This window comes from Triticum aestivum, chromosome 2A, assembly GCF_018294505.1.
Source record: "Triticum aestivum cultivar Chinese Spring chromosome 2A, IWGSC CS RefSeq v2.1, whole genome shotgun sequence".
In the NCBI taxonomy this organism is placed as follows: Eukaryota; Viridiplantae; Streptophyta; class Magnoliopsida; order Poales; family Poaceae; genus Triticum; species Triticum aestivum.
The window spans coordinates 694,710,810-694,728,904 of record NC_057797.1 but is presented as its reverse complement, the minus strand read 5'-3'; the positions used below and the strand labels follow the sequence as shown (position 1 = coordinate 694,728,904).

At 47.8% G+C, this 18,095-nt stretch overlaps 1 protein-coding gene across 1 annotated transcript; it reads right to left on the bottom strand.

Annotated features, from left to right (window-relative positions):
* Positions 1 to 96: 96 nt before the first annotated feature.
* LOC123190305 (putative lipid-transfer protein DIR1) lies at positions 97 to 818 on the bottom strand. The gene has a single exon (XM_044602921.1). The coding sequence runs from the start codon at positions 747 to 749 to the stop codon at positions 432 to 434; it is 318 nt and encodes a 105-aa protein (XP_044458856.1). The 5' UTR covers positions 750 to 818; the 3' UTR covers positions 97 to 431.
* Between the last annotated feature and the right edge of the window lie 17,277 nt (positions 819 to 18,095).

Here is an 18,095-nt window from a genome sequence, read left to right as displayed (position 1 = left end):
AATCGTTCATAGATGCATCATCATAAACTCTATACATACACTAGCTGCAAAAATGCACGGGTCATCTTGATAGCTGATTATAAAATTACTTAGGAGTGACCAATCGGGAAAAGAAGCCGTGTTCAACATTTACCTGTTCACTAGAGAACATACAACTATTTGACACGAACAACACCATTATATGATCTTAAATTGATGGAACAACATGCAAGGCAATTTTGCCATGCATCCTTACATTTTCGGTATAACATGCATTATTTTTTACCAAGAGCTTAATGTGATAATCACACTTCCAAATCATACTACAACAATAAGACCGAGTAGCACAATGCCTTTCCAAGTGATCCTCCACTTATTTAGCCATATCAGTGTTGAAGCTTATGTAGAGCGATTAACACCTGCTAGATGCTTATGGGTAGTACATCCGATCATCAAGAGCAGTTGTTTGGCATGGTGAGACCGCACTTACCGGGTAGCGCCATGGCGCGGTTTGCATCAATGTGGTACATTCTCAGCCATATGCCGGCGATGCCCTTGTAGCGGCAGATGCATGATAGGTTGGCCTTCTCAAGGGCAGCGCAACACTCAGCCGATGGACTGTCCGTCGGGTTATTCACTGCCGCCGCGGGCTGGCAAAGCTTGAATTCATCATTTGACATGCCGCAGACGCCATGAACACCCTCTAGTGCAGCGAGGGATACTGCCATGACAAGCAACAGTGCCGCAACCAATGTGTGTAACTTAGCCATGGCTGCTGGTACTATTATTTTGTATCTAATGGATGGCTAGCTGAGATTTTGGTCTTACCTAGATTTTACTTTGGGAATGTGTGAAATGAATGTTTGGTATGTGGTTCTATTTATAGTGGCAGGCCACTATGTTCATGAAGTGTGTGTTATACTGTTATGCATCAAGCAAGAACTTAGGCGCGCAAAGTGCTGCCCACATGTAGAAGCGCTACCGTCTTATCATGGGAAAAAAGGAAAATGCACTTGAACCCACTATGAACGATAACGACTACCATAGTTGGCAACAGAGATATGTAATGAATCATTACTGATTTCTTTTGAAAGATTGGTGCGAAAATCTCCATAATGCAACATGAGGAGTACGCCGCAACGGTCAGTCGTTCGCAATGGTATAAATTGATTTTTTGATTTTCTTTTTTATGCCTCTAAACAAATAAGTTTTTTGTAAAAGAAAGATGGCTCATGATAACATTTGAAGATCGAATTGTTTAACTGACCAGTTGATTGAGATATATAGGCAGTGAAACCTTCATGGCATATGTTCCACTGCCGAATTATAGGAATGGCTTCATTACTTCTCGCATGCCGATTTTGCTAGTATGTGTTTTAGCTTGTACGTACCATGTGCTCACAGTTATTTTGTGTTCGAAAAGAGGGTGATGTATTCATAGTTAATGAAACGGGATGATCTACAAAGAAACATCATCCTCTTGGCCTATGTCATATATTAATATTATGGATTTTTAATTTGGAAGTCCTTAAAAGGCATGTGTACATTTCGTGTCCTCCTCTTTCGAAATGTTAAAAAAAGCACCTGCTCCTGGTCAATTAATTAGACAAGGACGTTCGCTAGCTTGAAGCATTACACACTGCAGCTGGATGCATGCATGCACCAACTGTAGCTTGGGGTATTTTCTTCATACCATAGAAAAACCGGCTTGATGGGGGCTGTGCTACCTTTTGCCGACTTAATTCAGTAATGCTGTTAGGCGAACAAGCAAATCACGCAGCGCATGACGGATTGTAGCAATGGTGGAAGGCGAGCTCAGCCAGGTCTCGCTTAGCATGATAACATTCCAAGGCGTGGATATTTGCCCGGGACATCGACCGGCACTCCAGCCTAAATGAAAAGCGTCCATTGTTTATGCCAATAAGATATTTTGCTGCCGGCCATCTCCACCGCTACCCAGTTTGTACCCCGAACTCTAGTTGTAGTCTCGTGGATGTTGTGTTTGATTATATATATGCAACTAACGTTTTTGCTCCCCACTCTCTGTACCTCAAACTCTAGTTGTACATGGCGTTGAAGACTTCGGATAAGTAGCTGAGCTGCGCGAATGTGAAAGTTGAGCAGCTGCTAGAGAAGGTAAATAAACTGGAGCACATCTTAGAGAGGGGAGATCATGCGATGGGAGCAATTATAGAGGGTCTCCAGAGCATGCACCTCGCCGAGGATCATTAGACCTCCAAACCAAAACCACCTAGCAATTAGTGAGCTGTGACGGCGTAGATGTTGTATTTGATTATGCAAATCATGACTCATGCCTTTCTCTCTCTCGAAATAGGCTTCCTCCCTGCTTTATAAATAAAACAACCAATCAGTCCACGCACTAAGTAGCAACATACTGATATAAATAGTCTGTTGGAGCCACAACACAAGCAAGCCCAAACAAACATAGGAGAAAAGCATAAAAAAGACCATCAAGTGGTCATCACATCAAGGGGGTGCTGGAGAAGGTAGTCGACGCACCGAGGCCTGTAGTGCCTCCAGCATCTGCCCCAGGCGCACCTGGTTCCGTTGCCTAGCCAGTAGGTGCCAGTGATGACTCGAGCCTTTCCTGCCAGCATTTGAGCCTGGTAGGATGCTTCTTCAATTGAACAAACTGAAATGCTACTTTAAAAGCCTGAGAAGTGTTGTGTCAGTACATTGGATAATGCTAAAGACATGTGTGTTTTCAAAAGATAGAGGTTGATTGTAAATTACTCTTATAATACTCCTAATTTATACATAGATACAAAATCACAAACTATAAAGAAAAATATTTCTAAGGGCCTCAATGGTTTAGAAGAATTTCATCGAATTTTGTATGGTTTTTTCTGCTAGAGATTGTTGGTTTGGAGGATCTACATATGATTTTTTTAATGGTATCTGCATGTATTTGAAAGATAAAAAATACTAGTCTCACTGAAATTCTACTCTATTTTTATGACAACTATGCCGTAAGCCTAGTCCTTTAGGAATTAATGTATATTTTTCTACAATGTAACCAAGCAATTTATATCACAATTCTACCGGTTTCCTATATATGCTTTTTTAGAATCATAAGAAACATGGAAGCCCTCAATATAAATTCAGCAGTGTCTGGTTTTTTCACACAATGTATGAAATCAAGTGTTAATCTTGCACCCCCCCCCCCCCCAAAAGAAAAGGAGTTGCAGTCTTGTCCGGTTGACGTTCGTAATTCTGAGAGAAAGTTAAGGGTAGAATGCCAAATACACTAGAATCAATTTAATTCTCATGACGAATGCAGTGACAGTAGTGTTTGAAACGATATAGTAGCTCACCATAATTTTGCATAAAATATGATGCCACATTCTTGTGCTTCAAACATGATAATTGCAATCTGCACATCACAGTACACCCATTCTGACTCGCACCAAGACGCACAGCAGGATCGTTGTAACACCCCGGATGTAATTTACTTTATATGTATCCCAACTCTTGCCGTTTCCGGCACTAAGTTATTTTATTTCCTCGGGTTCGGGTTTTTGTCTCCGTGTGTTGTTGCCGTTGTCATGCATCCCATATCATGTCATCATGTGCATTGCATTTGCATACGTGTTCGTCTCATGCATCCGAGCATTTTCCTCGTTGTCCGTTTTGTATTCCGGCGCTCCTATCTCCTCCGGTGCTCCTTTCTACCTCTTTTCGTGTGTGGGGGTTAAACATTTCCGGATTGGACCGAGACTTGCCATGCGGCCTTGGTTTACTACTGATAGATCGTCTGTCAAGTTTCGTACCATTTGGACTTCGTTTGATACTCCAACGGTTAACCGAGGGACCGAGAAGGCCTCGTGTGTGCTGCAGCCCAACACCCTTCCAATTTGGCCCAAAACCCATCAAAACCCTCTCCATCATCTAGAGCGTTCGATCACGATCGCGTGGCCGAAAATCGCACTTCATTTGGAGCTTCCTAGCTCCCTCTATGCCTATAAATAGATCCCCTTCAAAAATCTCGGGCAAACCCTAGACCTTTCCTCTCCACGCGCCGCCGGACAGATCTCCATCCGTCCGGACCCGTCATCTCCTCTTCTCCGCCGTCTACAGTGCAGCTCCGGCGAACATCGTTATCCACGCCGATCGGGATCTGGATCTGAGACTTTCTCCTCGGTTGACTTTCCCCTGAAACCCTAGTTTTTTTTGCGTTTTTCATCATGTCGTAACTCCGCATCCGTAGCTCCGTTTTGGGAATGTAGCATATCAAAATGTTCGTCTCAGAGAGTACATCATTTCATCTCATTGCATCATTTTCATTTGAGCTCTTGTTCCCCGAAATGCTGTTGGAAGAGGGCTATATGGTTAAATTGTCAGATCTGCTGCATCAAATAGCTATTTGTCATTTTTGCCATGATTAATGTGTGCATGATATGCTCCTGAGTTCTACATGAGTTTTGTTATATGCCATGCCATCTCTACAGAGGTGCTTACCATGTATTTTTGTGATATGTGTGGTGACTAGCACAAGCTTGCAAAGTAGTGCATTCGCTAATGCTGATTTCAGGGACTTAGAATTTCTCTAAGTCCTTGTCCTGATTTTGTCATTAGGCCATATGTTCATGTTGTTTCCTAGTAATCCATGCCTCTTTTGAGTATGATCAGTAAAGATGTTTTGTTAAAATTGTGGTGCTATATCCATACATGTATTTGTTTGCAATTATGGAGCACCCTACCTTGAGTCAATCGATCTCTACTTTTGCTGTTTCATGAATCCTGTCAGATTGTTGACTTGTTAGCGATTTTGCCGAGGATGTTGCTAGTGATCCGTGCATTCTATGTTGTTTTTCTTTACATGTCTAGCTTCTATGTTATGTATTCTTGATGGGTGTATACTTAGTTTGTCATGCCATGCTCTGTAGCGAGTTCATCGAGCTCGTGAACATGCCTACTCGTTAACAGATTTGCATGTGTCTTTCCCAGATTGATCGCGAGGGTGCAAGATTGCTGAGTCCCCGTGACTCACAGATTCCTTCCAAACCAGATGGAGGGACCGATGATACCGCTCCAGATGATGCGCTTGAGCTCAAGTGGGAGTTCGATGAAGCCTCTCGTCGTTACTATGTGTCTTTCCTAGATGATCAGTAGTGGTGCCCAGTTGGGGCGATCGGGGACCATGTCGCTTGTTGGGGTTGATCTTTTATTTTGGTGCCGTAGTCGGACCATGAGTGTATTGGATGATTGTAATGCTATTTATGTATTTGTGTGACGTGGCGAGTGTAAGCCAACTATGTACCTTTTCCCCTATTATCTTTTTACATGGGTTGTTGTGAAGATTACCTTACTTGCGACATTGCTTTCAATGCGGTTATGCCTCTAAGTCGTGCTTCGACACGTAGGAGATATAGCCGCATCGAGGGCGTTACAAGTTGGTAATTAGAGCCTTCCCCGACATTAGGAGCCCCCCCTGCTTGATCGAATAGCTGATGTCGTTGAGTCTAGAAAAATGTTTTGAGTCATTTAGGTATTATATATCGAAGAGTTAGGAATTCTTTTTACTCCCCAGTCCCTTCATCGCTCTAGTAAGGCATCCTGATGTAGAGTTTTGACTCTTCTTTTCTCAAATTTCACTAAATTTTTTTTAGGATCACGCGGGTTTCTCGGAATCGTTCCGATCGATTTGTGACGAGAACATTGTTCTTGGTGCCTCCTGTCATTTAGGGGTTGTGGCAGTGTCCCGGGGAGTTGAGCTCCGAGGTGTTGTCGTCACAATTTTATCGTTGCAGTTCTGAAATACTTGAGTTTAGTTTCGCCGACATTGAAAATCTCTTTTATGCAGTTGTTGGTGATATAACCTCGACGCCACCCAGTACTGGGGCGGGAGTTCGGGAGTATTGCCATAACTTGTATAATGGATGCTTTTCGAAGGTTGAGGTAGACGATTTCCGAAGTTTTTCTCGGTTATGTGTTGAAGGATGGATATAGCTGGATGTAGGATTTGCTAGATTTGGGTAAGATATTATGCTTCCCCTGTATCCCCAACACCTGATTGCATAACCGGAAAGGTTCGGGAGTTTCATAGGTGGGAATTCTTGTAGCTCTAGTTCTTCTTCCACGGATATTTGGTTTGAGATTGGGTGATCCTTACCGAGTATTCGTTCTTGTTCCGTACCTTGTTGTTGTTTTTCTTCTACTTCAATTCTAAGTGGCTTCTCAATTTATGGATATGTGACCATTTCAATTGGAATGCATTCGTTCATTTTGTTCGGATGTGAAGACTATATGTTGTAATTTCAACCCGTTTGATTCAACTTCAATATTTGTCTATCAATGTGCTAATGGATGTCAACCTCTTCAGGATGGCTCCTCCAACGCACACGACTCCGAATCCTGATCCGCCACCACCACCTCCACCTCCGGAGGCATGGCAAGCTGTGATGGCCGCTACCAATGCAAACACGCAACTGATCATGCAACTTCTTCAAGAGCGCAACCAAGGGAACCAGGGCAACAATCAGAATCACTTTGCTACACTCAACCAGTTCCTTGCTAACCAGCCAAAGACCTTCAGCAATTGTGTTGAGGCAACATACGCTGATGATTGGCTCATGGACATAGGCAAGCATTTCGAGTGCAGTAACGTCAGGCCTGAGGACTTTTGCTATGCCTATGCTACGATGCCTACCACTTGCTTATCATGCCTCCCAAATTGCCATGTCAAACCTCTAACCCACCTTGTCCCAGCAAACCGTTGCTTGACTATGTTACCGCTTTGCTCAGCCCCTCTTATAGCGTTGCTAGTTGCAGGTGAAGATTGGAGATCGTTCCTTGTTAGAACATTGTTTATTGTTGTGATATCACCATATTATCTTGTTATCTTAATGCATCTATATACTCGGTAAAGGGTGGAAGGCTCGGCCTTATGCCTAGTGTTTTGTTCCACTCTTGCCGCCCTAGTTTCCGTCATATCGGTGTTATGTTCCCGGATTTTGCGTTCCTTACGCGGTTGGGTTATAATGGGAACCCCTTGACAGTTCGCCTTGAATAAAACTCTTCCAGCAATGCCCAACATTGGTTTTACTATTTGCCACCTAGCCTTTTTCCCTTGGGTTTCGCGGACACAAGAGTCATCTTTATTTTAACCCCACTCGGGCCAGTGCTTCTCTAAGTGTTGGTCCAACTGAGCGATGTCCGGGGCTACCAGGGGCAACTCTGGGCTTGCCTACCCGACGTCTTGCTCATCCGGTGTGCCCTGAGAACGAGATATGTGCAGCTCCTATCGGGATTTGTCGGCACATCTGGGTGGTGTTGCTGGTTTAGTTTTACCCTTGTCGAGGATGTCTTGTAGAACCGGGATGCCGAGTCTGATCGGAATGTCTCGGGAGAAGGAATATCCTTCGTTGACCGTGAGAGCTTGTGATGGGCTAAGTTGGGACTCCCCTGCAGGGATTTGAACTTTCGAAAGCCGTGCCCGCGGTTATGGGCAGATGGGAATTTGTTAATGTCCGGTTGTAGATAACATGAAACTCAACTTAATTAAAATGAGTTAACCGCGTGTGTAGCCGTGATGGTCTCTTCTCGGCGGAGTCCGGGAAGTGAACACGGTGTTGGAGTAATGCTTGACGTAAGTTGTTCTATAGTTCTTCGTTCGTGCTTTACCTTCTCTTCTCGCTCTCTTTTCCGAACAGGTTAGCCACCATATATGCTAGTCGCTTGCTGCAGCTCCACATATTACCTTGCCTTACCTATAAGCTTAAATAGTCTTGATCGCGAGGGTGCAAGATTGCTGAGTCCCCGTGACTCACAAATTCCTTACAAACCAGATGTAGGGACCGATGATACCGCTCCAGATGATGCGCTTGAGCTCAAGTGGGAGTTCGATGAAGCCTCTCGTCGTTACTATGCGTCTTTCCCAGATGATCAATAGTGGTGCCCAGTTGGGGCGATCGGGGACCATGTCGCTTGTTGGGGTTGATCTTTTATTTTGGTGCCGTAGTCGTACCATGAGTGTATTGGATGATTGTAATGCTATTTATATATTTGTGTGACGTGGCGAGTGTAAGCCAACTATGTACCTTTTCCCCTATTATCTTTTTACATGGGTTGTTGTGAAGATTACCTTACTTGCGACATTGCTTTCAATGCGGTTATGCCTCTAAGTCGTGCTTCAACACGTAGGAGATATAGCCTCATCAAGAGCGTTACAATCGTTAAGCAGTGTGGCACTTCACCCTCCTTCGCTTCAAGACAGCAATTCAATTCTACATACGTGCCTAGTTAACAAAATGCACTAGAATGACAAATTCCTAAAGGAGTCCATCTCCACCTGGCCATCTTGGCAAGGTTACTTTGCACATCAAGCCAATCACGTGTAGTCATAAATCCTGGTGGTTCCCAGTCCTAGCTAGGGTGTATGTGGATTTCAACGACGCTAAAAAAGCAATTCTAACTAAGCGCAAAACTTGAGTACATTCAATGTGCGGCATGCTAAAATGAACCTAGCAACAACTAAGCTCTACTCCTTAGTCGACACATGATGGTTTGTTTATGAATAGTTACTCCATCTCTGTTCTCACACTTAAATAGGAATATTGTGTGGTGCAACATCCATGTGATGGATGCTTTCATGCAATTCAATACTGCCATATGAGCACATGGGCATTTTTATTGTTTGTTGGTGTCCCTCTTTCAGCAGTAGCTCCCCCGTTATAAATTTTGCCTGTATCAACTAATGTTCACAGTGTGGTTCCTCTCAGTGACCACATAGAGGGTCTCCAGAGCATGCACCTTGCCAAGGATCATCAGACCTCCAAATCGAAACTACCTAGCAAGTAGTGAGCTTTAGTGACATAGTTTTATTATGCAAATATAGAGCCCTGCCTTTGTTGCTAGTATTCTAGTGCATGTCCATTTACTTGTTCCCCGCAGGATGATTCCCAGGATCACCTTGAAATTCTGAACGGACTGCGGTGCTATATGCATGCTTTCTTATACATAGTTACATTTTGGAGATTTCTCTAGAAGGCAGAGAAGTGTTGTGGCACTCCGTTGGATACTATGAGGTGTGCATGTTTTCTAAAGATTAACATTGACTGCAGTTTCTTTAATCGTAGATAGATGTGAAATCACAACTCTATAAAGAAAACTAGCCGCACAAATACATGGGTGTCTTGATAGTTGATTACAGAATTACCTAGGAGTGATAGTCACAAAGGTTATTTGACGTGATGGTTCTCACTAGTATTGATCTGGTTATATACAGCTCGTCCAGGTTTAGTTACACATCAAGAGATGGTGGATAATGAAGAGTGAAGTCTGTAGACCTTGTACATTCTAGCACTAAGCCATAATGCTAGACATTACAACACATGTTAGATAGCACTAACTAGATACAACTAACAATGACCAATTAGAAAAATATGGCGCGATCCACATTTACCTTTTCACTAAAAACATGCAACTTCTGGACACAAAGAACACCACTATAATTAAGATATTAAATTCATGGGACAACATGCCAAGTACTTGCCATCCTTACACTTCCATTATAACATGCGTACTATTTTGTCAAGGTCTTATGAGATAATCACACTTCCAATCACACAACATTAAGACCGAGAGCACAATGTCTTTTCAAGTGCTCCTCCACTTATTTAGCCATGCATATAAGTGCTCATGCAGATGTAGAGCAACCGACGCCTAGATACTTATAGGTAGTACATCTGATCATCACGAGCAGTTGTTGGGCAAGATGAGAACGCACTTGCCGGGCAGCACCATGGCGTGGTTTGCGTCGATGTGGTACATTCTCAGCCATATACCGGCGATGCCTTTGTAGTGGCAAATGTATGATAGGTTGGCCTTCCCAAGCGCGGCACAACACTCAGCCGATGGGCTGTCCGTCGGGTTATTCACTGCCGCTGCGGGTTGGCAAAGTTTGAATTCATCATTCGACATGCCACAGACGCCATGAACACCCTCTAGTGCGGCTAGGAGAAACACCATGACAAGCAACAATGTTGCAGCCAATGCCTGTTACTTAGTCATGGATGCTAGTATTGTTTATTGTTTCTGGTGGATTGCTAGTGAAGATTTTGGTCTTAGCTAGGTCTTACTTTGGGAATGTGTGGAGTGAATTGCAAAAAACCACCACATTGACGCATAGATTTGTAGAAAACACTGGTTTACGAATTTGTGCCAGAAACCACTGATTATTGGCCTAATCTTTTGCAGAAAACACTGATCACTCTCTGTGAGCATTTTAACCATGATTATGACATATGGGTCCCGCAAAAACTGACATGGCATAATGGTTGGTCCTTGGTATTTTTACATAGGCACCCTTGGAAAAAAAAACGCAATCAGCTCCTGCTTGCGCGCCGCTGCGTCCGCATCATGCCGGCGTTGGCTAGGTCAACGCGCGGCTGCTGCTGCTTGCACGCCGCCGCATGGCTCTGCTGCTGCTTGTGCTGCTCCACTGCTTGTCATGCTCCATATCGAATGCAGTCTGACACTGCTGCTGCTCCGCTACTGCTGCTTGCGCGTGCGGCTGTTGCTGCTCCGCTGCTGCTGCTTCCACGTTGCTACGCTGGCGCTACTGCTCCCATGTCGACGCGCCGCCGCTGCTGCTTCTACGTCGCCGCGCTGCCACCGCTGCTCCTGCTGCTTGCGCGCCGCCGCGTTACTGCTGCTACTTCCGGGCTGTCGCACCGTTGCTGCTTGCTTCGCTGCTGCTGCTCGCGCGCCGCCATACCGCTACTTGATCCGGTGCTCCGCGCCGCCCCACATGTCCGTGCTATGCGCCACCGCCGCCGCTTGCTCTGGTGTAGGCCTGGATCCGGACGACCACGAGGGTAAGGACTTGCGGTGGCGGTTGGACCTTCCTGACGTCAAGGGTGCACCTTCTCTTCTCTCTGGATCAGGGTGGGGAGGGAGAGTTGTTTCTGGGAGGGAGTTTTTTTAAAAAGACCAGTCATTAAATGCGGGACCCACATGTCATAATTGTCATTAAAATGGTCTAAGTCATCAGTCAGTGTTTTCTGCAAAATATTAGGTCAAGAATCAGTGGTTTCTGACACAAATTTGTAAACCGGTGTTTTCTGCAAACCTATGCGTCAATGTGGTGGTTTTTTGCAATTCACTCGAATGTGTGTGATGAATGTTTGGTGTATGGCTCTATTTATAGAGGCAAGCCTCTATGTTCATGAAGTGTGTATTTTGCATCAAGGAAGAACTTAGGCGCACTAAGTGCTACCCACTTGTAGAAGCACTATCGCCTCATATCATGTAAAATAATCTGCACTTGAACTCACTGTTGAACGATAACGACTACCATAGTTGGCAACAAAGAAATGCAATGAAGCAAAACTAATGATTCTTTTGAAAGATTGGTGCGAAAATCTCCATAAAGCAACATGAGGAGTATGCCGCAAAGACCAGTTCTACACAATGATAAAAAGTGATTCTGGTTAATCACTAGACAAGGACGTTCGCTAGCTAGCTTGAATGAAGCATTGGACACTGCAACTAACTGGATGCATGCACCAACTGTAGCTTGAGATATTTTCTTCAGACCACAGAGTAATCAGCTTGATCTTGGGCTGGTGCTAACTTTGGCCGACTTAATTCGATAATGCTGTCAGGCGAACACGTAGACACAACGCATTACAGATTTCGGCGGGGGTGGAAGGCGAGCTCAACATGGGTTTGGGGGCGTGGCGTTAGTCTGTGGTGGTCGAACCAGGGCGGCGCGCCGGAAGCTCGACCATTACTGCGGGAATCAAGCAGGTCCTCACTTTTCCTAAGACTTGCCCCTCTTGTCGAACCGACCATCAGTCACCGCCACTCCTTGGCTCGCCACCGTTCTCCTCCGGGTCAAGCGCGGCCATTACTCCTCAGCCCGCCGGGCCAGCGACGTCACCCTTCTCCCTCCGTCCATGCCGCCTGCTTCGAGAGGAGACCACAAGATGTGGGGAGTTGTAGGCCCCACTGTCGTGATTCTAGGACTGACAGTAGAATAGGGGGGTAGGAATGTAGAGGCAAGATCCTAGCTATGGAGGAGTTGTACACACGAGTTTTACGAGTTCAAGCCCTTCTCGGAGGAAGTAACAGCCCTATGTCTCGGAGCCCGGAGGCGGTCGACTGGATATATGCGTGTGAATTACAGAAGGTGCGAACCCCTGTCCTAGAGGAGGGGGTGGCTTATATAGAGTGCGCCAGGACCCCAGCTTCCCTCCGTTACATAGGGTTCAATGTTCATAAAGGAGGAGCGTTACTGGTAACTTCCGAAGTAATGTGCTATAAATGTCCATAAAGCTACCACTTAAACCCCGACCGTTGCGGAGGGAAGGGATTCACATCTTCTGGTGCTCGAGTGTCTTCAAGGTGGTCGAGTGAACACATCTTCATGGTCGAGTGGATGATGGTTTTTCTTCGGCTGCTTCTGGTTCTTTGTAGATATGTCCTTGGGGAGGGTATGTTGGACAGATCCATGACCCTACCCTAGGTACATAGCTTCATCATTAGCCCCCGAATGGATCAGGGTTTGAGTAAGGAAGGAACACTTCCGACTCATTCTTTATGCTACGAGTAGTTCTGGAACAATGAACTAAGGAGATGACGTCAAATCCTTTTTCAGCCGCCTTGGTTCATTCTTGGTTTTTTTGTCGAGTGAATTTTTTCACGGTAGAATTCTGAATGATAATGTAGAGGGTGTTTTCAGTCTGGCAAGTTACTCTGCTCTCCGCGGATTTTGTGGGATTCGAATTTCGGGAAGCGCGCCAGATGGGCGAGACCGTGGTAATCGGGACGGATTAGGCAAGTCTCCTCGATCTCCGCACCATCTTTTTCGCCACGTGCTGCACGCGTGACTGTTGCGGGATTTGTTTAGATCGTCCGGGTCCACCAGTCAGTCACTCGGGGAACGACCTTATAAAAGGCACCGGACCAGGCCTCTGCCCCGTACGCTCCCATTCTCTTTTATTCTTCCTTCGACCTCCCCGCCACGCTTGCTCCTGCCCTCGTCGGCGAACCCTCGCTCGAACTCGACCCGCCGCCATGGGAAAAGAGAAGACGGTGGCACTGGAGCGCGCGAAGAAGGCGACCACGAAGGCGAAGGGCAAGCGGACCAGCCGGGGCGGATCCTCGTCGAGATCCGGCCTGCCGTCGGGCTGGATCCAGGGCGACTGGATCCGCTCGATGATCAGCGAAGATGACCTCGACGACCTGGTGGAGGGGGGACTGATCCCCCACAAGTTGGCGCGGCTCCCGGGGAACGAGACCGAGCCGCAGCCAAGGGAGGGTGAGTGCGTTCTCCTCGCCACCCACGTAGATCGCGGATTCTCACTGCCTCCCCATCCTTTCTTTCGGGGCTTTTTGAAATTCTTTGGGGGTCAGCTCCACCATTTCACTCCAAACACCATAGTCTATCTGGCTACTTTTGTGTCAATGTGTGAAAATTTCTTGGGCTGTCGACCGCACTAGGGTCTTTTCAAACACATCTTCACCTGCCGCTCCCAGTCGGTCAAAAAGGCCAATCCGAGTGATGAGAGGATGCACGTGATCCAGATGTGCGGGGGCCTGGGGATCCAGATGAGGAACAAGAGCACCTTCCCAGCAATGATCCTTCCCGACTCGGTCCGGGGTTGGCAGTCGACTTGGTTTTACTGTAAGGACCAGCCGACCCCGGGTCAGTCGACTGGACTTCCTCCCTTTTCTTTGGCTCGAGTGGAGAAGCCCTCCTCCCTGAAGGTGGTCCCAGAAGAGAAGGCGCAGGTCAAGGTGCTGGTCGAGCGGGTCGTCCAACTCGTCCGCGATGGGGTGACTGGGATGGACCTGCTGGAGGTCTTTCTCGGTCGACACATCCAACCGCTTCAGGCACGTGATCATCCGATGTGGATGTACTCTGGGCTCGAGGACTCCACTCGGATCCACCCGGAGGACGTCAGCGAGGACATCTTGGAGAAGTGGCTGATGGGAATCACCAGCAACAAAGACAACCCTCGGGGGTCTAGGAGGGTGATTCCATTCGACCACTCGCGTCAGCCGGAGCAGGTATGATTCTGTTTTATCAAGTATCTTTCCGATTCACTGTGTGACATCTTGTTGATGGTCGACTGAATTTCTTTTGATCGTTGTCTTTTCAGGCCCTCATCGACATGTACTCAATGCCCAACGAAGTACAGGAGCAAGACGTCGAGGAAGGAGCAAGCGGGGGCGAGAGCGGCGAAGGGCACTCGGATGCTGAGGAGGACGAGGAGAGCGTCGAATCGACTGATGACGAAGAGGTCGACTCGCCTCCTCGTAGGGAGAGGAGATCCAAACACGCTCACGACCCGGCGAGCGCTCCGGGCCTGGTGGCTGCGCCGATCGGGCAGTCTTCGAAGCACCCCAGGACGTCTTCCCCAATGCCGATTGAGAAGGCTCCGAAGCAGCTCAAAGTTGTGCCGCCTCCAGCGCCAAAAGCACCGAAGCCACCTCCTCCAAACTGCCAAAGGCTTTGCCCAGGATCAAAGTGACCGTCCCTACCATCTCCGGGTAATCATCTGACTTGTTCTTTTCGTCGACTCGAGTAACAGAACGTAACCGACTAGATGCGGGTCTTTGCAGTGCTGCTACGTCGAGAACCTCTTCTCTCCATACCGAGACAAGGAGATGGAAGATGCGGTCACCTCCAACCCAGGTAAAAACTCTTATGATCTTGCTCTTGACTACTCGGTTGATTGAATTCTAGCGGTTTACTTTAGAGTCGACTGATCTTCTCTGCAGCTCCGCCCAACGTCATCGATCTCCCAGATGATGATGAAGATGTGGCTCCTAAGCCCAGGAAGAATAAAAAGGCGACGACTGGTAAGGCGTCTCAGCAGGGACCGACGACAACACCAACCGTCCATCAATCTGAAGGCGCGGGCGGGGCCTCTGTAACCTTCGCTGTACCGTTGTCGAGTGAGCGCCCCGCACCGTCGACTATATCGGTGATTCCTTCAGTCGTCCCATCTCATGCCTCGAAGGTCCAAGCTGCTGCACCTGGGTCGTCTGCTCTCTTCTTCACCAGCTACCCCGTCCCGGACAACCAGTTGGAAGCGGCTGCGGAAGCCATCCGACAGGTTGACGTGATGATGGAGCGGATGAAGACGGTGCATGAGAATAGCCAGGCTGCCTACGACGCCAGTGCTGCTCTCCGGGCCAATGTCCAGCTAAGTAGAATTTTCGACTGCTCTTGTTCTATCAGGATATGCTACCCGAAAAATTTTCTTCTACACAATCTCCTGTTGTTTGCGTCGGATCAGAGCACCCAGTGGGTGTTTTGTTGTCTTTGGTAGTTGCGTTCTTCCACTCGGTCTGAGCGAGTAGGATCTGAACCGGTGGGGGCACGCTAAGTGCACCCACTAGGTGTAGTCCCCGAGACCGCGGTCGACTACTGGCAGTCGACTGGGGTCTGAGTTCTACCTTCCTTTCTTTTCTTCTACTCGACTCGGGCGGACCGGTCGAGTAGGATCTGAACCGGTGGGGGCACGCCAAGTGCACCCACTAGGTGTAGTCCCCGAGACCGCAGTCGACTGGGGTCTGAACAACTTTTTTTTTGACTTGATCCGGGCGGACTGGTCGAGTTGGGTTTTAATTAGCGGGGGCACGCCAAGTGCACCCGCTGGGTGTAGTCCCCGAGACTACAGTCGACAGTGTCCAGCCGGCCGGGGTCTCAAGTGACTTCTTTAGGTTTTATTCACTCGAAAGTAAACAACCTTTGATCTTGTCGACTGACCCGTCTTTTGCCTTCTGTAGAAGTCTTGTACTCTTATTTCCAAGTTTGCTAAACTTGAGGAGAAGCAGAGGCAACTCAACCTCAACTTGGAATTGGCCCAGCAGAATCTGAAGAAAGCTCAAGATGAAGCTGCTGGTATGGAAGGTAACTGCCTGTCGACTGTCTTTCAATATATTTCTTCGATCTCTTGTTTGATTCGATTGCTTCTTTTGTAGAGAAAATGAAGTTGGCTCTGGAGATGAAGGACTCGGACCTCGCCGCCGCGCAAAAAGCAGCCCAAGATAAAACTGCTCGCGCAGACCAGAAGCTGGCTTCAGTCGGAGCGCTGGAAGGGGAGGTGAACAGGCTGAAATCTTGCCTCAATGAATCTAACCGTGAAGTGACTAGTCTGAAGAAGGACAAGGTTGCCCTGAATGAAAAGCTGGAGTCCGCGATCCGCAAGAGGAATGACACGGATCTGAGGACTCTTGCCAAGAAGCTCTATCTCACGCTGGAAGGTATTTCTTTTAAACCGTCTGTGTTGATGCTTGCGAACGGATCCTGCTCAGTCGACTCACTAATTTTTGGCTGCAGAATTCTGCCAAGACTTTGACGAGGAAACTGGAAAGGTCGAGACGGGTCTGGACCCTATCGCTTCTCTAGTTTGCGACGAAACTGCAATGAACGTGCTCCGACTGGAGTCCCGTATCGCCAGCGCCACAAGCTACCTCGTGCGCCTGAAGGAGGTAGTCTCCCGAATCGACTCATCACTTTGGCCAAGGGCGACGCTTCAAAATGACCTGGAATCCCTGATGGCTCGACTGAATGAGATCCCTGACCGAGTGCAAGAATGGAAGAAGTCCTCCGCCCGGTGTGGTGCTGATGTGGCGCTGTCCTTGGTGCGAGTCCATTGCAAGGAGGCTCGTGAAGACAAGCTGACTGCGATCAAGGTCGCTAACACCAAAAAGCATGACTTCCAGTCCTTCATGGAAACTTTCATCGCTGCTGCTACTCGGATCACGGATGGGATCGACCTGGACGAATTCGTCGAGCCTGCCAGCCCTCCTCCTGCCGAGTGAACAAACTTATGAGACTTGAATCTGCTTTAAATTTGCCTCGGAATGCCGAGTGGTTGCTGTAACCGTTAAACTCCTTCGGGCTTGATGCTCGAATACTTTTGGTTTGCTGCTTGGAATAGTCTTTGCGCTGGAGATGCAGCTCTGAAGTGGTGGCTCCAGTCGACCTGCGCTTCGTCGTCCTTGCGGATAGGGATGGAACGCACATTGTACTTGTGGCGTAGCTCCGAAGGAGAAGGTTGCAGTCGACCTGCACCTCGTCGTCCTTGCGGATAGGGATGGAGCGCACGTTGTATTTGTGCCGTAGCTCCAAAGAAGAAAGTTGCAGTCGACCTGCACCTCATCGTCCTTGCGGATAGGGATGGAGCACACGTTGTACTTGTGCCGTAGCTCCGAAGGAGAAGGTTGCAGTCGACCTGCACCTCTTCGTCCTTGCGGATAGGGATGGAGCGCACGTTGTACTTGTGTCGTAGCTCCGAAGGAGAAGGTTGCAGTCGACCTGCACCTCGTCGTCCTTGCGGATAGGGATATGTTTCGAACTTAGGCGAGTATTGGACTGCAGCTAAGCCCCCGAGTGAGGGGATTGCTCTTCACTCGGTAGGATTTTTCAAACTTAGGCGAGTACCGGACTGCAGCTAAGTCCCCGAGTGAGAGAACTTAGGCGAGTATTGGACTGCAACTAAGCCCCCGAGTGGGAGGATTGCTCTCCACTCGCTAGGATTTTTCAAACTTAGGCGAGTACCGGACTGCAGCTAAGTCTCCGAGTGAGAGAACTTAGGTGAGTACTGGACTGCAGCTAAGCCTCTGAGTGGGAGGATTGCTCTCCACTCGGTAGGATTTTCCAAACTTAGACGAGTACCGGACTGCAGCTAAGTCTCCGAGTGAGAGAACTTAGGCGAGTACTGGACTGCAGCTAAGCCCCAGAGTGGGAGGATTGCTCTCCACTCGGTAGGATTTTTCAAACTTAGGCGAGTACCGGACTGCAGCTAAGTCTCCGAGTGAGAGAACTTAGGTGAGTACTAGACTACAGCTAAGCCCCCGAGTGGGAGGATTGCTCTCCACTCGGTAGGATTTTTCAAACTTAGGCGAGTACCGGACTGCGGCTAAGTCTCCGAGTGGGAGAACTTAGGCGAGTATTGGACTGCAGCTAAGCCCTCGAGTGGGAGGATTGCTCTCCACTCGGTAGGATTTTTCAAACTTAGGCGAGCACCGGACTGCAGCTAAGTCTCCGAGTGAGAGAACTTAGGCGAGTACTGGACTGCAGCTAAACCCCCGAGTGGGAGGATTGCTCTCCACTTGGTAGGATTTTTCAAACT